This window comes from Carcharhinus amblyrhynchos, chromosome X (genome assembly GCF_965287045.1).
Source record: "Carcharhinus amblyrhynchos chromosome X, sCarAmb.v2.hapA, whole genome shotgun sequence".
Classification (NCBI taxonomy): Eukaryota; Metazoa; Chordata; class Chondrichthyes; order Carcharhiniformes; family Carcharhinidae; genus Carcharhinus; species Carcharhinus amblyrhynchos.
Window position 1 is genome coordinate 8,253,232 of NC_137359.1, and position 22,608 is coordinate 8,275,839.

General features: G+C 46.5%; 1 protein-coding gene across 1 annotated transcript; it reads left to right on the forward strand.

Annotated features, from left to right (window-relative positions):
• The first annotated feature begins 3,368 nt into the window (after positions 1–3,368).
• On the forward strand, positions 3,369–18,837 carry LOC145361870 (uncharacterized). The gene is made up of 2 exons (XM_080217855.1): positions 3,369–5,736; positions 17,959–18,837. Exons 1-2 carry the CDS (start codon positions 4,613–4,615, stop codon positions 18,713–18,715), a joined length of 1,881 nt encoding a protein of 626 aa, XP_080073981.1. The 5' UTR covers positions 3,369–4,612; the 3' UTR covers positions 18,716–18,837.
• The last annotated feature ends 3,771 nt before the right edge of the window (positions 18,838–22,608 follow it).

The following is a 22,608-nucleotide window of genomic DNA, read 5'->3' on the forward strand; positions in this document are numbered from 1 at the left end:
TGGCTAGGGAGCTGAGTTTGTCGTGGGCACTGAAGGCAATGGGTTCAGTCTTCCTAATATTAAATACAGGAAATGTCTGCTTCTTCATCACTTAATTTCAAACATGTTAAGACTGCTCGCTTGGTCCTGGGTGGTGAAGACTGGGGGGGGATGTTTGGGAGATTCTACCAAAGATTTTATTGAGTTTTAAATACATGAAATCTTTGTCCTTCGCTAATCTCTATCTATGTTTCTCTGGTTCGGGCTAGTGTGGCAGACACCAGAATCTCATGTAGGCTCAGACCAGGTGGTAGCTTCCCTTCCCTGAAGGACATTAGTGACCCAGTTGGGTTTTTACAACAGTCCAGCAGCTTTCATTGTCACTTTTACCTCGTGCCGGCCTCACAAATTATCAGATTCATTCAGTTCAACTTCACAACCTGCCTTTGTGGTTTCTCTCACTCGTTTTTTTTGTCTCAAACCAGTTTCATAGGGTATTGCAGTCAGGAAACTGGGACCAAACATCACATCAGGAACTGAAAGGTTTGCCCAATTTATCGTAAACTAAATACCATCAGGTTTTGAACATGGAAGGAAAAAGCACCATTCACAGTGGGGAGAAACTGTACCCCTGTTCTGCGTGTGGACGAGATTTCAGCTGAACATCTGACCTGTCAGAATGTGAACAGGGAGAAACCGATGAAATGTGAACACTGTGGGGAAGGGGTTCAATTATTCATTTGAACTGGAAGCTTATTGATATAGCCACACTGGAGAGAGGCCATTCACCTGCTCCACATGTAGGAAAGGATTTATTACCTCACACAGCCTGGTGAAATACCAGCGATGTCACACTGACATGATGATCCATCACCGTGGTCACACTGACAAGAAACGATTCAAGTGCTCCTTGCCTGGGTTCCGGCAGTCATCAGACCTCATTAAACACCAGCTCACTCGCACTGGAGAGAGACCATTCAGGTGAACTCACTGTGGGGCTGGGTCCAGATGATCATCACAACTCACTGCACATTTGCCAGTTCACACTGGGGAGTGACCATTCAGCTATTCCAAGTGTGGGAACAGATTCACTGAGTTATCCCAACTGGTGACACATTCACACCAGGGAGAAACCTTTTCAATGCCCAGACTGCAGGGAGTGCTTTAAATGTTCTCAGGGATTAAAACGCCATCAATGTATTCACAATGAAGAGAAACTATTCAGGTGCTCTCACTGTGGGTCGAGCTTCAAGATATCATTTGAGCTCATTGTACACCAGTGAGTTCATACAGGGGAGAGACCGTTCAAATGCTCCGAGATTGGGAAAGCATTCCCTCAGTCAGCTCACTTACTGATACAGAGAGAGACTTCACCTGATGCAAGTGTGGGAAAGCATTCATAGAATCATCAAACCCGACAGTACAGTAGGAGACCATTCAGCCCATTGAATCTGCACCGACCACTATCTCACCCCGGCCCTATCTCCATAACCCTAAGGATTTATCCTAGCTAGTCCCCCTGACACTAAAGGATAATTTCACATCCACCCAACCTTTGGACTGTGGAAGAAAACTAGAGCATCCAGAGGAAACCCATGCACACACAGGGAGAATGTGCAGACTCCGCACAGTGACCCAAGCTGAGAATTGAACCCAGGTCCCTGGCGCTGAGAGAAAGCAGTGCTAACCACTGTGCCACAGTGTTTCACTCAGTCATCTCACTTGCTGATATACCAGCAAGTTCACACCAGGGAGAGACCGTTCACCTGCTCCAAGTGTGGGGTGGCATTTACTCAGTCATCCGTGCTGGTACGTTCACACTGATAAGAAACCTTTCAAATGCCCAGACTGTGAGAAGTGTTTTAAACATTCTGGTAGCCTGATGGCCTACAAATACGTTCACACTAAAGACGGGCATGTTCTCCTCTACACTTCCTGAAGTCAATGACAGTCTCCCTCATTTTGTTGACATGGAGGGTGAGATTATTGTCACCGCACCAGTTCACCAGATTCTCTATCTCATTCCTGTACTGTCTTATCAGAGTTTGAAGTCCAACTTACTACGGTGGTGTCGTCAGCAAATTTGAAAATTGAGTTGGTGAGGAATTTGGCCACACAGTGACTTAGGTCAAAGTCACATAAATCAGCTTTGTGTTAAATATAGTGTCTGATCTCTTTAATATCTCAGTCAGTTCCTCGGTCTCTCCATCCCCTCCGTCTCCTCCAACAAGTATGAGGAGCTCATAGAGCTTCTTTGTCAATAAGATTAAGACAATCCCATCAACTGCCTCTGTTGCTTCCTTCTCTTCCATTAGCCCACTGGGAAACTGTCTCTAATGTTCTCCTGTTTTAGGCCAGAAACTCGCATCTATTTTCAGTTACTCTGTTGTCTTCCTTTGGGCAGGTTTCCCCAGAGTAGAAGATAAATCGAAGCACACAACACAGAACCCAGACTGAGACTAGGTAAGTTCTGGGATCGCTGAGGATGTAAGAGTTTTAAGGATCAAGAGGGGTTAAGAATTGTGAGGGGGTTGGAGGTGCAGAGTTGTGACAGCCAGAATAAGGGAGGTGGGGTCATTGCTCACTAACCTATACAAAGGAGTCAGTGATGAGGCCCCAAATCCCTTGTACATGGGATTTAATGGGATTGAGGGTTATAGATAGGCCTGGTGGGTAGGGATACGATCGGTGCAACTTGTGGGTCGAAGGGCCTGTTTGTGCTGTAGTGTTCTATGTTCAAATCTCATCCTCTCGACTCCCAAACCATCAAAAAGAAAATAAACACGGCTCGGAGCCTCTAACCCGGTGGCAGGACTGTCCCAGCTGGGACTCTGCTTGAAATCTGTTGCTGTCTTGAAGCTCACCATCCCAATTCCTCGGGAATGGAGCAGTGGGTCTAGCAGAAAAGTGCTAGGAGTGTGGAAGCCATTCCCAGGTCAGTTTGAGATCTGTGTTTGGCCTAAAACTGCAGAGTTAAACTCACACAGCAAACAGATTATTGACCAGCTACATCTCCAAACCCTTCATTTCTGGGGCCTGTAAAAGTTTATGAACATAATTACAGCCCATAATACGAATTGTAATTTGCATGGAATTTATTTTATCTTTTTCTAAAACTGGTCATGCCCCATTCCACACATTCTCCCATTTCCTGCGCTAATTTCCAAACCCATCACAACAGCTCCAAGATTTATTTCCTGCAATCAAAGCTTTCTCCCTCCATCGACCTGACCAAACCCGGAATGTGATGGACAGCCTAGTGGGGCCAATAGGAAGGAGGGAATGGGGACCCGGCTGGTCCTCCAACCAATCGGAGTGGAAGAGGGGCGGGCCTTAGTCGTGATTGGCTTCACCGGTTGCGCATGCGCTGTACCACACACAGCCCGCTCTCAAAATGGCGCAGGTGAAGCTACGCCGAGAAAGGCGAGAAAATGGCGTCGCTTCCAGCGCCGGCTTGGTCGGTGTTTGCGAGTTGGGGACTCCGTAGGGTGTTTATGAAGCCTCCAATTCACTCGCTCGACTTCTCCCATCCCAATCAGTTCTCCCGGGTCTATCTCCCTTTCGCTGAGGAACAGCACTGCGCATGCCGATGTTCACAATGGTCCGGTGATTGACGGCAGCTCCAGACCAATAGGAAGCGGGAGCGAGGCAGGAGGACTGTGTGAGCGCGGCTGGTCCTCCAGCCAATCGGAGTGAATGAGGGGCGGGGTTGAGCCTGGATGGTTCAAGTCTCTCCCAAGGCAGGCTGCTGTTCCCAACCACTCCCGGACTTCATAGAATCCCTACAGTGCAGAAGGAGGCCATTCGGTTAATGGACTCTGCACCAACTGTTAACCAGGTTTACCCCCTTATACAGATGTATTCACCTCGCAAATCCCCCTCATCTACACATCTTGGGGCAAGTTTTAAGTTTATGTATTTTTTGTCACAAGTAGGCTTACATTAACACTGCAATGAAGATACTGTGAAACTGACCTGGTCGTCACATTCGTGGTACACCCAGGGAGAATTTAGCACAGCCGGTGCACCTAACCAACACATCTTTGAAACTATGGGAGGAAACCCGGTGGAAATTCACGGGGAGAATGTGCAGACTCTGCACAAACAGTGACCCAAGCCAGGAATGGACCCTGGGTTCCTTAAACTGCTACAAGGAAGTAGTGCTAAACGCTGTGCCAAATCTGGAGACTCTAGGCATTGATTAGTCTGCAGGACATTGCTGTATGCAACCCTGTAGAAAGGGGCATGAAAAAAGGTTGTTTCATTGTTATTTTCCTCAACCAATGAGAGCAAAAGACTGAATTCTGGGGAAATAATGTTCCACAGAAATGATAATTGTTCTGAATTCAGATCTGTCCTTAGTGAGATTGTTTTCGATTTGTTTTACAGGATATTAGAATGGGAGAATTTACAGACAGGAAAATCAAATCAAACATCACATCAAGATCTGACACTAAAAACAATCTCCAGGATATCATCGTCCTTTGACTGTGTTAGGGAAAATATTTGCCTGCGGGAAACAATTTAAATATCAGTGTGATTGGGACAGCGCTGAGACAGACACACTGAGTTGGAAACTGGTGCGAGGCCGTTCACCAGCTCCTCCTGTTGGAGGGATTGACTGCCGATAAACATGCTGACACGCCAGCGAGCTTGCAATAGCAACAGGCCATTCACCTGCTCTGTGTGTGGGGAGGGGTTCAGTGAGTCAGAGCATCTCGCTGAGCACCAGAGAGTTCACACCAAGGACAAGCCATGCAGCAGCTCACCATGTGGGAAGAGATTCACGCAGTCCTCCCAGTACACTGACCCCCAACTAATTCACTCAGATAAGAGACATTTTAAATGCATCAAATGTGAGAAGGCCTTTAAAAGAAGCAGTGACCTATTGAGGCACCAGTACACTCACACAAGGGAGAGGCCGTTCCCGTGCACTGAGTGTGGGAAGAGATTCATTCTTTCAATCCACCTTCTTACACACAAGCGCATTCACACCGGGAAGAGACCATTCACCTGCTCCATGTGTAGCAAGGCTTTCATTTGTTCATCCGATCTTCTGAAACACCAGCGAATTCACACTGGGGAGAGGCCATTTATCTGCTCAGAGTGTGGGAAGGGATTCACTCTGTCATCCCACCTGCTGACACACCGACAGGTTCACACTGGGGAGAGGCCATTCATCTGTTCCGAGTGTGGGAAGACGTTCTCTCGGTCGTGCAACCTTTTGATTCATAGGCGTCTTCACACCGGGGAGAAACCATACATTTGCCCCACGTGTGGGAAGGGATTTACTTGTCCACATCACCTGCAGGTACACCGGTCTGTTCACACTGGGGAGAAGGCATTCACCTGCTCTGAGTGTGGGAAAAGTTTCACTCAGTCATCCGACCTCAAGAAACACCAACGCACCCACACTGGGGAGAGGCCGTTCACCTGCTATGTGTGCGGCAAGGGATTCAGTCAATCCTCCCAGTGCACTGAACACCAACGTGTTCACTCTGATTGGAGACCCTTTCAATGCTCTGAATGTGAGAAGACCTTTAAGAGAAGATATGATCTGGTGAGACACCAGCGCACTCACACTGGAGAGAGGCCATTCCCCTGCACAGAGTGTGGGAAAAGATTCACCCATTCATCTGATCTGCTGAAACACCAGCACATTCACACAGGGGTGAGGCCATTCCCCTGTTCTGAGTGTGGGAAGAGATTCACCCACTCATTCGATTTGGTGAGACACCAGAGCACTCACACTGGGGAGTGACCGTTCACCTGCTGCATGTGTGAGAAGAGATTTACTTGTCCACATCACCTGCTGAGACACCAGTGAAGTCACGCTGTACCGGAAAACATAGATTCAATTGCTGCTGAAAACCATATTCAGGACTGAATCTTTTCTAAAGTAACGTTTATTTATTAGTCACAAGTAGGCTTACATTTGCACTGCAATGAAGTTACTGTGAAAATCCCCTAGTCGCCACGTTCCAGCGCCTGTTTGGGTACACTGAATGAGAATTTAGCATGGCCAGTGCACCTAAGCTGCACATCTTTGGATTGTGGGGGGAAACCAGAGCACTGGAGGAAACCCACACAGACACAGGGAGAACGTGCAAACTTCACACAGTGTCCCAAGCAAGCCAGGAATCGAACTTGGGTCCCTGATGCTATGAGGCAGCAGTGTTAACCATTGTGCCACCCCTATCTCCTTCCTAACTCTAGATTATTTCCTTTTTCATATCTTCAGTTACTCTGATGAACAATTTCAACTCTCCCCATATTCCAGAATGGCGCTCTAAGCCTTGGGACCCAGGGAAAGTATCGGGAATACGGCTGGGATCACTAAACCCAGCCTGTTCATCGCTCTCAGCTGCTGGACTCAGTGTCCATCCCACAGCATTTCTCATCCTCAATGTATGAACTGAACATCACAGCTGTAAACCTGGTTCAATTTGGAATCCATTCAATAAATGTTTGTAATGAAACGCTGCAATTGATGAGAGTGTCAGTGTGGTAGAATGCTACTGTGAGTCATGCATTAGTAAGGAGCTGTCACCACTGACCCAGAAGATTGTGAGTTCAAGTCCCACATCAGCCACTTAACACAAAAAAGCAAGGTTGACTCTCCATCATAATATCAATGTAGTTCTGAATGTGTCAGTTGTTTTAAAATTGCCATGTGATCATAAGGTATAGGATCAGAATTAAGTTACTCAGCCCATCGAATCTCGTCCGCCATTCAATCGTGGCTGATACAGTTTTCAACCCCATTCTCCTCCCTTTTCCCCATAACCTTTGATCCCTTTACCAGTCAAAAATCTCTGTCTTAAATACACTCAATGATCCAGCCCTCCACAGCCTTCTGTGGCAATGAATTCCATAGATTCACCATCCTCTGGCTGAAGAAATTCCTCCTCATCTCGGTTCTTTCGGCGATGAACATTTGCCCTGTGTTACGTTGCACGTTTCAGAGGAACCACAGTGATTAGTTTGATGGGACTATTTCAGCTCACTGTTAATTTAATGTTCCAGCTGAAGAAGTAAGTTGTGTTCCATCTACACATAACGTTTTGTGGGAGATATTATTCTCCGGCGGAAAATGTCTGAATTGAAAGAAAAGAGAGAGTCACAAGCATCTTGGATAAGCCAGGATAAGAAGCTCACATACAGCTCCCATAGTGGTGTAGTGGTTAGATTTTGGTGTTTTCACTGCCATGGTCCGTTCCATTCCGAGGTCATGGAATGAAGACTTGTGGCTCTTCTGCATCCTGTTGAAACAAACTTAAATTACATCCCGATCCAATTCAGAAAACAGACTTATCAGAATCAATGGAATGAGATTAGTGGTTTCACATGAAAATGTCACATCTGTAACAGGTCAGGAACAAATAGAGGCAGAATGAGATAGGCTGCAAAGAGAGATGGTGGGGGGTAAGGTAATATATTGGTGTTAATAGCTCAGTTATTACACCATCTAGACAGCTTTGGAAATCTGCTGTCCTTTACCGGTGTAGCCTATCTGGGACTCCAGCCTCACAGCAATTTGATTAACTCTCAACTGCTCTCTCAAATGATCTAGCAAGCTACTCAATTCAAGGTCAAATTGGGATGGTTAACAAATGATGGTTTGAAATTGATACCCACATTGCATGAAAGAATATATTAAGAACATAAGAATTAGGAGCAGGAGTAGGCCATCTAGCTCTTTGAGCCTGCCCCGCCATTCAATAAGATCATGGCTGATCTGAAGTGGATCAGTTCCACTTATCCTCCTGTTCCCCATAACCCTTAATTCCCTTATTGATCAGAAATCTATCTACCCGTGACTTAAATATATTCAACGAGGTAGCCTCCACCACTTCAATGGGCAGAGATTCACCACCCTTTGAGTGAAGAAGTTCCTCCTCAACTCCGATCTAAGCAAAAGACACATCCTGAGGAGGAATAAATGGTAACAATGGAAGCATTACCAGCACCAACTGTTTGAACAAAATGAGACCAGTGGTTACGATCTGAAATTAGTGAAATGTTGAAATCATAAAATGCTTACTCCACAAATGAGATGCTGTTCCATTGGTTTCCAATGAAGTTTGTTGGAACAAAGCAGAATTTCAAGAATAGAGGGGTCAGACTGAGACGGGGCCATATAAATCGAAAAGACAAATGACTTAGGATCTTGTCTGAAGACTGGATGTTTTGTGGAACATAACCAGTCACCCAATGTAAATTTATTCTCCTGTGTAGAAACAACATTGTACCGTGTCGTCTGGAAAGTGCGTTTGGGGCACTGGAATGTGCAAAGTAAGGAAATGAAAGAGAAGGTGCTGTATCTGTTGTGTCTGAATGGAGATTTACTAAAATGATGCCAGAATTGGAATTATATTTTTATAAAGAAAGATTGGATGTGCCAAATATGTTTCCTCTGAAAAGAAAAAAGTGAACATTAATTTGATTGAGGGCTTAAAGATTAGGAAAGGGTTTGACAGGAGGATCAATGAGATACTTACATTTGCGTGGATGGACAAGAATAAATACGGCGTAGTCACAGAGACGTTTTGAATAGAATCACTAGTGCATAAAGAGGCCATTGGGTCCATCAAGCCTGCACCAACAACAGTCCTATCCTCACGTTTAATATGCATTTCAGGAGCAACTTCATTAACTGAAGGTAAAAATCTAAAAAAAATGTTTAAAATACTCAGCATATCTGGCAATATCAGTGTATTACCTCACAGCTAGTCTGTGCACTCCCAAAATTTTTTGTTTTAATTTCAGATATACTTTAGAGGGTATTTTGCTCCCATTTACCTGGAGAATGTGGAACTCATTACCAGGAGCATCCAAGATTCCTGTCTGAGCTGGAAACCCAGGAGTAAATCCCATCTTGAAAACACCATTCATTGCTGAAAGTGCAAAAGGAATCACTGGGTTGTCCAAAGTACTGAAACAGTGGCACAATCATACTAGAGGAAGACAATTCAGATTCTACACGTGTGCAAAGCCAATTCCTCAGTTTTGCCCATGTGTTAAAAATCAAATTTTTAAAAAAAGTTCAAAGGATTTGATTTACAATCAGCACTTTCTTACTGGCAAATCATGGTTTAAGCGTTTGGTATATGGGGGGGGGGAAGTCACTAGTTCACGCTCACTGCTGCGACTGCATTAAATTCACATTTTACTGTAGGTACAAAAGCAGAGAATGTTGGAAGATCTCAGCAAGTCTGACAGCAACTGGTGGAGAGGTAGTGGAGCAAATGTTTCAAGCCTCTCTCCACAGATGCTGTCAGACCTGCTAAGGGTTTCCAGCATCTTCTGTTTTTGTTTCAGAATCCAGCATCTGCAATATTTGACCTTTATAGAAACATAGGAGGAGGAGGACATTCGACCCTCCAAGCCTGCTCCACCATTTATCATGATCATGGTTAATCCTCCAACAGCCTAATCCTGCTTTTTCCCCATAACCTTTGATCCCATTTGCCCCAACTGCTACATCCAGCCGCCTCTTGAATACATTCAATGTTTTGGCATCAACTATTTCCTGTGGTAATGAATTTCACAGGCTCACCAGTCTTTGGGTGAAGAAATGTCTCCTCATCTCTGTCTTAAATGGTCTACCTTGTATCTTCAGATTGTGACCCCTGGGTCTGGGCATCCCCACCATCGGGATCATCCTTCCTACATCTACCCTGTCTAGTCCTGTTTGAAATTTATAAATCTCTATGAGATTTCTCCCTCATTCATCTGAAGTCAAGAGAAAACAATCCTAACCTAGTCAATCCCTCCTCATACATCAGTCCCGCCATCCCCAGAATCAGCCTGGTAAACCTTCACTGCACTCCCTCGAGAGCAAGAACATCCCTCTTCAGAAAAGGAGACCAAAACTGCACACACTATTCTAGGTGTTGCCTCACCAAGGCCCTGCATAGTTGCAGCAACACATCCCTGCTCCTGTATGTTTTTGCAACTCATGCAAAAGGACCCCGAGGTCCCTCTGCACCGTCGCCTGCTGCAGTTTTTCGCCACGTAAGTAACAGTCCTTCCTACCATTATTCCTACCAAAGTGGACCACCTCGCACTTGCCAACATTAAATTCCATTTGCCAGTTCCTGGCCCATTCGCCCAGCCTATCTAGATCCTTCTGCAGACTCTCCACACCCTCCGCGCAATTTGCCGTTCCACCAATCTTGGTGTCATCAGCAAATTTCGACACCGTACACTCGGTTCCCTCCTCCAGATCATCTATATAAATGGTGAATAGCTGAGGCCCCAGCACCGACCCCTGGGGCACTCCACTAGTCACCAACCGCCATTAATTATCAGGTACTCACATGGTGAAGCCTTCCATTGTTTGCTGGAGCAGACGAGTGAGGGAGCAGAGAGTCAGATAAGAAATTACCTGTGAAAAACCTGTTTAAATAAGTTTAAAGCACTTTTGTGGTAAGAACTTACCTTGTAGAACTGTTTAAATCATTTAAAAGCATTTTTGCGGGCTTTTTGTATTTACCGCTTTAAGAATTCTGAGGGAGTGGTTAGCAGGGATTTGTGGGTGAGCAGGCTTTAATTATCATGTACTCACATGGTGAAGCTTTCCATTGTTTGCTGGAGCAGAGAGTTAGATAAGAAATTACCTGTGAAAAACCTGTTTAAATAAGTTTAAAGCACTTTCGTGGTAAGAACTTACCTTGTAGAACTGTTTAAATCATTTAAAAGCATTTTTACGGGCTTTTTGTATTTACCGCTTTAAGAATTCTAAGGGAGTGGATAGCAGGAATTTGTGGGTGAGCAGGCTTTAAAACAGCGCCAGCTTTAAAAGGAGGCCTGGTGTAGACAGCGGGTAGCGTCGGAGCGGGCAGCGGAGTGAGAGGGAAGCAGAGTGAGCTATTAGGGCTTAGGATCAAAGGGCTGGGGAGAAAAAGGGCCAGGTAAGTTAGTGTGGAAATTTTCATTACTACTACAGTGAATAATGGAGGGGCATGTGATGTGCTGTTTCTGTATGATGTGGGAGCTGGTGGACCCCAGGGTCCTTCCCAGTGACCATGTCTGCAGTAAGTGCAGGTTGCTGGAGGAGCTCCAGCTCAAGGTAGATGAGCTGGCCTCTGAGCTTCAGACACTGAGGCTCATCAGGGGGAGAGAGGGTGCCATTGTCAATGGGGTGCAAGAGACATCCACCCCCCCCCCCCCCCCCCCCCCCCCCAAGACTGGCTAACTCTAAGGGTCAGGAACAAGAGGGGGCTGCTGAGAGGAGGAAGGAGGGTGGGGACCGGAGGAAGGAGGGTGGGGACCGGATGCCTCAGCCTCTCAATCTGCATAACAGGTTTGAGGTTCTTGCTTCCAGTGTGGACGAGAACGAGGGAGGTGAGGTTGGTGAGCAAACTGCACACAGTACAGTGATGCAGAAGCAGGACATAGGCAAAGAGAAGGTGAAAAGGAACGTAGTAGTAATTGGGGATAGTGGGGTTAAGGGTATTGACACTGTCCTTTGTCACAATGACAAAGTGCACAGAAGGGTGTGTTGTTTGCCTGGTGCTCGGGTCCAGGATGTCACATCTGGGCTGCAGAGGAACCTGGAGTGGGAGGGTGAGAATCCGGTCGTTGTAGTACATGTGGGTGCCAACGACATAGGCAAAATGCAAACTGAGGGTCTGGGGAGGGAGTATGAAAAGCTGGGAATGGAATTAAAAAGTAGAACCGACAAGGTGGTTATCTCTGGGCTACTGCCTGAACCGAGTGCAGATGGGCGTAAGGTTGATAAGATTAAGGAAGTGAATGGGTGGCTCAGGGATTGGTGTGGGAGGAATGGGTTTGAATTTATGGGGCATTGGCATCAGTATTGGGGTAGGTGGGACCTGTTCGGGTGGGATGGGGTTGGTCTGAACCGTGCTGGGACCAGAGTCCTGGCGAATCGTGTAAATAGGACTGTAGACAGGGCTTTAAACTAATTAGTGGGGGGGAGGGTGCGAGGGTAGGTGACATTACGGGGTCTAAAGTTAAGGAGAGGGTACAGGTAAGGGAAGAGGCCGAGGATGTCCCAATAATAAAGGGAGTAGGGGGCGTGAGTATGGTTGGTGGTGTTCTGGCAAATAAGGTCCAGGTGAAGACTGGGATGAAGGCACTTTATCTGAATGCACGAAGCATTTGGAATAAAGTGGATGAGCTGGTGGCGCAGATCAGCACAAATGGATATGATCTGGTGGCCATTACAGAGACGTGGCTGCAAGGTGACAGGGACTGGGAGCTGAATGTCCAGGGGTATCAACTGTTTAGGAAGGATAGGCAGGAGGGAAAAGGGGGGAGCGTAGCTCAGCTGATTAAGGATAGCATCAGGGTGGTAGCAAGGGATGATATAGGAACCAAAGAGCAGAAAGTGGAATCGTTGTGGGTGGAGATTAGGAACAGCAAAGGGAGGAAGACGCTGGTGGGTGTCGTCTATAGGCCCCTGAATAATGATCTGGAGGTGGGGCGGGCTGTTAACGCGCAAATAAGTGCGGCGTGCAGGAATGGGACGGCCGTAGTTATGGGGGATTTCAATCTACATATTGATTGGTCGACCCATGTTGGACGCGGTGGGCTCGAGGAGGAGTTCTTGGAATGCTGCCGGGATAGTTTCCTTGAACAGTGTGTGTTGGAGCCAACGAGGGAGCGAGCTATCTTGGATCTGGTGTTATGTAACGAGGCGGGTAGAATTAGGGACCTTGTGGTGAAGGATCCTCTTGGGGAGAGTGATCATTGTATGGTGGAGTTTCTGGTGCAGATGGAGGAGGAGAAAGTGGGTTCCCGGACACGCGTCCTTTGTTTGAACAGAGGGGAGTACGGAAGGATGAGAGAAGAATTGGCGAATGTTGACTGGGGGAGCGCGTTGGAAGGTAGGTCTGCTGAGGAGCAGTGGAGGATCTTTAAGGAGATCTTTCTTGGTGCTCAGCAGAAATTTATTCCGATGGTTAAAAAGGACCGTAGGAGGAGAGGTAATAAGCCGTGGATAACGAAGGAGGTGAAGGAAAGTGTTAAATTAAAAGCGGAGGCGTTTAGAGTAGCTAAGAGTAGTGGGCGAGAAAAGGATTGGGAGAGGTTTAAAAGTCAACAAAGATTGACAAAGAAGTTGATAAAGAATGGTAGGATAAACTATGAAGCTGGGCTAGCGCTTAATATAAAAAAGGATAGCAAGAGTTTTTATAAATATATAAAAAGGAAGAGGCTGGCTAGGGTGAACGTTGGACCCTTAGAGGATGAGAGGGGGGACTTAGTGGTAGGGGATGGGGAAATGGCTGAGGCCTTGAATAACTTTTTTGTTTCGGTCTTCACGGAGGAGGACGTGAATAATTTGCCGGGTGTTAGCGATGGAAAGGTGGTAGGACAGGAGGGTCTCAATGACATTATTGTTACTAGAGAGGCGGTGCTCGACAGACTGGAGGGACTGATTATGGACAAGTCCCTAGGACCGGATGGAATGCATCCAAGGGTTCTGAAAGAAATGGCGGAGGTGATAGTGGATGCCTTGGTGGTTATTTTCCAAACGTCGCTGGATTCCGGGGAAGTGCCGGAAGATTGGAAAACGGCTAATGTTACGCCGTTGTTTAAGAAGGGTGCCAGGCAAAAGGCAGGGAATTATAGGCCGGTTAGTTTAATGTCTGTTGTAGGTAAAATGTTAGAATCCGTCATCAAGGAGGAAATAGTGAGGCATCTTGAGGGGACTTGCTTGATAGAGCAGACGCAGCACGGTTTCGTTAAGGGGAAGTCGTGTCTGACAAATTTATTGGAGTTCTATGAGGATGTGTCTCGGGCGGTGGATAGAGGAGAGCCGGTGGATGTGGTCTTTCTTGATTTTCAGAAGGCGTTTGACAAGGTACCTCACAAGAGGTTATTGCAGAAGGTAAGGGGGCATGGAGTTGGGGGTAGGGTGTTAGCGTGGATCGAGGATTGGCTGTCAAATAGGAGGCAAGGCCAACATACCATTTGCCTTCTTGCACCTGCATGCTCACCTTCAGCAACTGGTGCACAAGGACATGCAGGCCCCTCTGCACACTCCCCTCTCCCAATTTGCAACCATTCAGGTAGCAATCTGCCTTCTTTTTGCTTCTAAATTGAATAACCTCACATTTATCCAAATGTTACTGCATCTGCCATTGATTTGCCCACTCACCCAACTTGTCCAGATCATGCTGAAGGATCTCTGCATCCTTGTGACAGCTCAGCCTCCCACGCAGCTCGGTATCATCTGCAAACTTTGAGATGTTACATTTTGTTCCATCATCCAAATTATTAATATATGTTGGTGTTTGTTCTGCCGTTAATTACATCCAGGACATAACTCTGGCGGATACATTTCGATTGCATTGCCCGCTGGCTCCGATCATAATAGGATCATACAGCCTAATAAACTATTGAAGGTGTTTTCACTGTCAATGGCAGGGCTTTTACCCAGCATTCAGGGCGAATGGGAATCGACTCAATCCTCCCCACACAGACCTGCGCAGACGCGGTAATGAGTGGAGAGCAGCGCATGCGCCGTTGCAACACACTAGATGGCGGTTGGACGTCACGTTGGCTCCAATATTGGAGAGAAACTGCGCATTTAGGGAGGTGATAGACGCAGCGGAGCGGTTGGAGAGCCTTCGTAAACACCCAGTGCTGGGGGTAGAAACTCTGGTAAGGAGCTTTCTGTCCCATGTTAAAAGCCACGAGATGATGGCTTCAAACCCAGGTTACCGGCCGCCATCTTTATAGGGTCAATGTTAGGCAGGGCGCATGCGCGCTCATTCTGCTCCTGAACTCTGATACCGTTGGGTGCTGCTTGGTCTATGTTTCTATCTCTGTTTCCATTGCATTCTGTGCCTATCTCACTGGAAGGAGTGAGAGTTTAGTTCCCAGTACTGGTGTTAGTTGGAGCTGTTTGTTGCTTTGATATCTGAACATAGAACAGCGCAGTCCAGGCCCTTCGGCCCTCAGTGTTGTGCTGAGCTTTGTCCAAACCCAAGATCAAGCTATCCCACTCCCTATCATTCTGGTGTGTTCCACGTGCCTATCCAGTAACCACTTGCAAGTTCCTAAAGTGTCTGACTCCACTATCACAGCAGGCAGTGCATTCCACACCCCAGTCACACGTTGAGTAAAGAATCTACCTCGGACATCCCTCCTATATCTCCCACCATGAACCTTAAAGTTATGCCCCCTAATAATAGCTACATCCACCCGAGAAAATAGTCTCTGAATGTCCACTGTATCTATCCCCCTCATCATCTTATAAACCTGTATTAAGTTGCCTCTCATCCTTCTCCGCTCTAACGAGAAAAGCCCCAGCTCCCTCAACCTTTCCTCATAAGATCTACCCTCCAAACCAGGCAGCATCCTGGTAAATCTCCTCTGCACTCTCTCCAATGCTTCCACATCCTTCCAAAAGTGAGGTGACCAGAACTGCACACTATTCCAAATGTGGCCTCACTAAGGTCTGGTATAGTTGCAGCATAACCCCACGGCTCTTAAACTCAAACCTCCTGTGTTAATAAACGCTAACACACTATAAACCTTCTTCACAGCTCTATCCACTTGAGTGGCAACCTTCAGAGATCTGTGGATATGAACCCTAAGATCTCTCTGTTCCTCCACGTTCCTCAGAACCCTGCCATTAACCCTGTAATCCGTGTTCAAGTTTGTCCTACCAAAATGAATCACCTCTCACTTATCAGGGCTAAACTCCATCTGCCACTTTTCGGCCCAGCTCTGCATCCTATCAATGTCTCTTTGCAGCCTACAAGAGCCCTCCACCTCATCCACTACTCCACCAATCTTGGTGTCATCAGCAAATTTACTAACCCACCCTTCAGCCCCCTCTTCCAAGTCATTGATAAAAGTCACAAATAGCAGAGGACAGTTTTGGGGAACACTTCAGCGGTCACGGGTTTTTGGCCTCTGATCTTCAGGTAAGCGTTCTCCAAGGCAGAGTCTTGGCGCAGCACTTGTGCTGTGGACAGAGTACCTCCGCAGTGTTGCCTCCCCGCCGGAAGGGGAAAATCCAAGAGGCAAGGCACTGGAGGGTTGCAGATTACACTTTTAGTGTAATAGAGTTGTTTGTTGCTCTATGAGGAGGGTATATTATTGTGTTAATATTAGTTATTGTGTTACAATTGTGGATTGTCTCTAGCCCCTGAGGTGAAACCCTCAGAAGAGGAAAATACAGAGGGTAAAGTCCTGGAAAGTTGTAGATAAAAGGGGATTCCCTTTTCTTATTGTAAGGGAGTTTGTTATTGGTTAAAGGACGGTGTGTTAGCTGTCGGTATTGTGTTTATATTCTAGCTTGCTGGTTTATCATCATTGTGAGTTGTTTGCAACCTTGGAAAGCCGGTTGTGGGTAACTCACGATGTATACTAGCTGTTTGTTACTGTGTTATTATGTTAAAGATTGCATGTTTATTGTTTTATATTGGGTGTTATCTCCATAATTTATTATTGTGAGATGGTTCTGGTTTGTAATTTGAAAGTGTAATGTATTTTGTATTCGTAAACCGTTTGATAAAAATATTGACTCACATTGAAACCAGTTGTCCCTGGAGAGGGAATATGTGATGTCCAAGGGCATTGTGGAGGCTTTCCATGCCTGTTGGGCACCGCAGGAGCTGGGGTGTGTTATCAACCCCTTTAATCACATTTTAATTTGATGTTTTAAGTTTCCTTTCCTCTATGTTTCTTGTTTTGGGCAGATCCCCTCCTTTTGGGAGCTGCCCCTTTTAATTTATCCCTTAATTCATTTGATTTAGTATATTCAGTTGAGCCAAAAAGATTGACTCGCACTGGTGGCTTTTGGAAACTCCTTTTTCAGGGGATAAGGAGGGGAAGACTTACACACACAAAACTTAACCAAAGGAAATGTCTGCGCCTTAATTTCTGTACTGGGGTGACAGTGAATTCCGTATACTACTTTTGCAGGATATTAGATAATAAACAAGAAACTCGAACATCGCTTCAAAAGCGTACAGAGTCACTCAATTCATCAGAACCTGGATTTTATCTGCCCTTTGACTATAAGTTACTGGTCATTTTCACTCTGTGTAAAATTTCCTCTTCATATCCACTTAATTTGCCCAAAATCTTAAATTTGTGACTCATAATCTTTTGATGATCTAACTTCTTGTTGTCTATCTTGTCTCAGGGAGGACGTTGTAAAGTTTAGAGTTTTGACACCCAAAGATGTGGCCAGCAAAGGTGAAACAGTTAAAATCAGGGAAGTTCAGGAGTTTGGAAAGGAGGATGAGAATTTGAACATTTCTGAACCTGGAGCCTTTGTCGGTCAGTGAGCTCAGAGGCTGAACAAAGCTTGATGCGGGTTAGTGAGTTTTGGATGACCTCAAGAATACAGGGAGATTGAATGTGGGAGGCTGGTCGGGAGTGTGTTAGGATAGTTAACTCTCGAGGTAACAAAGGAATGGATGAGAGTTTCCGCAGCAGATGAGCTGGAACTGGGGTGGAGTCGGCGAATGTTTCTGAAGTGGAAATAGGTGGTCTTGGTTTGATGTGGGTATGGGGTTGGAAGCTCATCTTGGATTTAACATTTTCACCATGGCTTTGAACAGTCTGGTTTAGCCTCAGATAGTTGTCAGGGAGCGGGATGGAGTCAGTGTCCATGGGGGTGGGGATTGCAGCGTGGACTGAAGACAACGGCTTCAGTCTTCTCAATATTCAAAAAGAGGATTTTTTTTCTTTATCCGGTACTGGATGTCAGACAGGACAGGATGGTATGTGACTTGGAGGTGATGGTGTTTTTCTTAATGTCACAGATCATTTATTCATTCATTTCACAATCCTGCCTTTCTGTTTTTGTGGTTTCTCTCTCACTTCCCCCTTTCTGCTTTAAATCAACTTTACAGGGTGTTAGAAGGGGAGGATCTGCAGTCGAGAAACTGAAACCAAACAGGATCTGACAGACTCACCCACTTTACTATGACCTGAATATCATTGGATTATGAAAATGGAAGGAAAAAGCACCATTCACAATAGAGAAAAACCATACACGTGTTCTGTGTGTGGACAAGGATTCAGCCGATTGTCTGGCCTGTCGAAACACAGGCGCAGACACACCGGGGAGAAACTGTGGAAATGTGAGGACTGTGGGAAAGGGTTCTATGAAAAGTTCAGGCTGGTAAATCATCAGCATACTCACACTGGGGAGAAACCATTCACCTGCTCTGTGTGTGGGAAAGGATTCATTACTTCATCCCACCTGCTGGAACACCAGAGAATTCATGACGGGGAAAGACCCTTTATCTGCTCTGAGTGTGGGAAGGGGTTCACACAGTCAGCTCGCCTGCTGCAGCACCAACGAGTTCACACTGATGAGAAACCTTTCAAATGTCCAGACTGTGGGAAGTGTTTTAAAAGTTCTGGGGAACTAACACGCCATCAGCATGTTCACTCTGATGAGAGACCATTCAGTTGCTCTCACTGTGGGGCTGGTTTTAAGACATCACATAGCCTCACTGTTCATCAGCGCAGTCACACTGGAGAGAGGCCATTCACCTGCTCCGAGTGTGGGAAGAGATTTTCTACCTCATCTGTCCTGGTGGCACACCAGCGTATACACACTGGGGTGAGGCCATTCACCTGCTCCATGTGTGGGAAAGGATTTGCTCATTCATCCACTCTGCTAAGACACCAGCGATTTCACACCGGGGAGAGGCCTTTCACCTGCTGTGAGTGTGGAAAGGGATTCATTACCTCGTACAACCTGCTGAAACACCAGCGAATTCACAAATAACTATAGTGTTTGGATTTTTCTGCCAGTCACACAGGACTGAACCATGTTCATTGAGGTCTGTTTCTGTTGATGATAAACTCCAGTTCAGTTACAGGTGCTAACATTCTGGAATAAGTCACATAAATCAGCATTATGTAAAATACAGTCTGTTCAATCTTTTTATTATCTCTCGCCCAAGTTAGCTCCACGTGAAGGGTTCTCCCTCTTCCCTGTCACCTCCATTCTCATCTCCAACAAGTGTGAGGAGCTCCTGGAGCTTCTTTGTTACTAAGATTGAGACAATCCCACCAGCTGCATCTGCTCCTTCAGCCCTCCCTTCCACTAGCATACTGAGACAAACTGGTTCTAACATTACCCCATCTTTCTCCAGTTTCTGTCCTATCTCCACTTATGTCGTTTCAGTGCTCACCTTGTCTGAGACCCAGCTTCTGCTCCCATGAGCCTATTCTCACTAAACTGAGAACCATCCAATTTCCCCTTGTTAGCTGATATTGTTCATGTTACATAACAACATAAGAAACAGGAGCAGGAGTAGGCCATCTAGCCCCTCGAGCCTGCCCCGCCATTCAATAAGATCATGGCTGATCTGAAGGTGGTTCAGTTCCACTTACCCGCCTGCTCCCCATAACCCTTAATTCCCTTATTGATCTATCTACCTGTGACTTAAACACATTTAACGAGGTAGCCTCCACTGCTTCAATGGGCAGAGAATTCCAAAGATTCACTACCCTCTGGGTTTGAGACAATCCCACCAGCTGCATCTGCTCCTTCAGCCCTCCCTTCCACTAGCATACTGAGACAAACTGAAGTTCCTCCTCAACTCTGTTCTGAATTGACTCCCCCTTATTTTGAGGCTGTGCCCTCTAGTTTTTGTTTCCTTTCTAGGTGGAAATAATCTCTCTGCTTCTACCCTGTCTAACCCCTTCATTACCTTATATTTCTCTATAATATTTCCCCTCTAAACTCCAACGAGCGCAGGCCCAATCTACTCAATCTCTCCTCATAAGCTAACCCCCTCATCTCTAGTATCAGTCTGGTGAACCTTCTCTGTACTCACTCCAAGGCCAAGATATACTTTCGCAAATAAGGGGACCAAAACTGCGCACAATACTCCAGCTGCGGCCTCACCAGTGCCCTGTACAGTTGCAGCAAGACCTCCCTGCTTTTATATTCTATCCCCCTCGCTATAAAAGCCAGCATCCCATTCGCCTTCTTGATCACCTGCTGCACCTGCAGACTGGGTTTTTGTGATTTGTGCACAAGGACCCCCAGGTCCCTCTGCACCGTAGCATGTTGTAATTTTTCACCATTTAAATAATAGTCCATTTTACTATTATTCCTTCCACAGTGGATAACCTCACACTTGCCAACGTTATGCTCCATCTGCCATATCCACACCCACCCATTCAGCCTATCCAAATCTCTCTGCAGACTTTCCACATCCTCCGTGCAATTTGCTTTCCCACTCATCTTTGTGTCATCCGTCGATTTGCTTGTCTGACACTGTCCCCCTCACCTTTACATCCAGTGTCGTGACTCAACCATCTTTTCAAATGAGCATCCCATCTCTAAACTTCCTTTCCTCTCCAGTCCTTGCACTTCTTTTCCCCCAGCATCTATCCTTGGTCCCTTTTATTTCTCATCTACACACTGCCACGAGCTGACATCACTCAACAGTACTGTGTTAGCATTCACATGTATGCTGACAACACCCAGCTCTACCTCACCCCCATCTCTCTCCATTCCTCCACTGTTACTAAATTATCAAATTGCTTCTCCCACACCCAATACTGGATTAACAGTAATTTCCTCCAATTTCTCAGACAGTGTGAACACAACAGACATAATGTCAAGTTCACCATCCTGGGATTCTCACTGTGAACAGGGTGAGATGTGTTTGGAGACAAAATTACCCAGTTCCCACAGAGCCATAGAACCCCTACAGTGCAGGAGGAGGCCATTCAGTGCATTGAGCCTGCACTGATGACAATTCCACCCATCCCCAAGACCCCACTCCTGGTAGTAAGGGTTAATTTAGCATGGCAAATCAATCTAACCCCCACATGTTTGGACTGTGGGAGGAAAGCACAGCACCCAAAAGAAATCCACAGAGACACAGGGAGAACATGCAGACTCCATACAGACAGTGACCTGGGGCAGGAACTGAACCTGGGTCCCTGGTGCTGTGAGACATCGGTGGTAACCCAGGATGACCCAGTCCTCCACCTGAGGATTCTGAGTGTGAGCAGGGTGAGATGTGTTTGGAGACAGGATGTCCCAGTTCCCCACCCTGGGATTCTCAGTGTGGGACTGGATTCAGGCAGTCATCTCAATTCATTGTGTACCAGAGAATTCACACTGGGGAGAAGCCATTCATCTGCACTGACTGTGGGAAAGGTTTCATTCGGTCATCCAGTCTGTGGACACACCAGCGAGTTCACGCTGGAGAGAAACCATACACCTGCACTGAGTGAAAGGCATTCATTCAGTCATCCCACCTGCTGACACAGCAGAAAATTCACAAGTAACTACAATAACTCGATTTACAGTTAACTAAATCCAGAACTGAAGTGCGTTCGGTGAGATCTCTATCTGCTAATGTTCTTAAACCCCAGACCAGTTAATAGGTGCTAATATTCTTCTTAAAAGTTAAACAAATCAGCTTCATGTTCAAGTGTTGAATCATTTTAAAAGAACAAAATCAGCCCGGGAAACAGGCCCTTCGGCCCAACGAGCCCGTGCTGCCATCTCAACACCATCAGTCCACCTCTCTACCCATGACCCCTATCTAATGTTTTATGGCCATCCAGATTGAGGGAAACTGATTCAGGGACAATTTATTCCTGCCAATCAGCCTAACAGCACATCTTTGGGGTGTGGGAGAAAACCGGAGCACCCGGAGAAAACCCACACAAGCACGGGGAGAATGCGCAAACTCCCACAGACACCGGCCCAAATCCATGTGTCTGCACAGCAATCAGTGATAGTCACTGAGCTGTCGTCTTACCCAGTATCTTGTCCAGTTTAGGCACACACTAACGACATGAAGCACTAGGCCAATCTTGAACAACCAAGAGCAGCCCCAGTACGACCCATCGTGTGTATGCCCCTCGTTGGACACGAGGTGGACCGACTTAAAACCTGTGAATGAAAAGAGAAAAAACATTATTATCATACTATACGCATTTACATTTCCAGGGACGCCCCAATGCTAATGACCCTTATTTAAAAGGTTCTCCTATATCCACCCATCTCCAACTCAGTCATGTGCCTGTCTAAGTTACTCTTAAAGGACTCTAACGTGTTTGCCTCCACCACCTTACAGACACTGAGGCTCATCAAGGGGAGAGAGGGTGCCATTGTCAATGGGGTGCAAGTGACATCCACCCCCCCTAGACTGGCTAACTCTAAGGGTCAGGGACAAGAGGGGGCTGCTGGGAGGAGGAAGGGGGGTGAGGAGCGGAGGCCTCAGCCTCTTAATCTGCATAACAGGTTTGAGGTTCTTGCTTCCAGGCTGGAAGAGGACGAGGCAGGTGAGGTTGGTGAGCAAGCTGCACACGGTACAGTGCTGCAGCAGGACATAGGCAAAGAGAAAGGGAAAAGGAACGTAGTAGTGATTGGGGATAGTGGGGTGAAGGGTATTGACACTGTCCTTTGTCACAGTGACAAAGTGCACAGAAGGGTGTGTTGTCTGCCTGGTGCTCGGGTACAGGATGTCGCAGCTGGGCTGCAGAGGAACCTGGAGTGGGAGGGTGAGAATCCGGTCGTTGTGGTTCATGTGGGTGCCGGCGACGTAGGCAAAGTGCGGACTGAGGATCTGGGGAGGGAGTATGAAAAGCTGGGAATGGAATTAAAAAGTAGAACCGACAAGGTGGTTATCTCTGGGCTACTGC

Coding starts and splice junctions, on each gene's coding strand:
- LOC145361870 (XM_080217855.1), top strand. CDS start 4,613: ATGCTGACACGCCAGCGAGCTTGCAATAGCAACAGGCCATTCACCTGC. Junction 5,737..17,958: donor CAGAGCACTCACACTGGGGA/GTGACCGTTCAC, acceptor CATTCACAATAG/AGAAAAACCATACACGTGTT.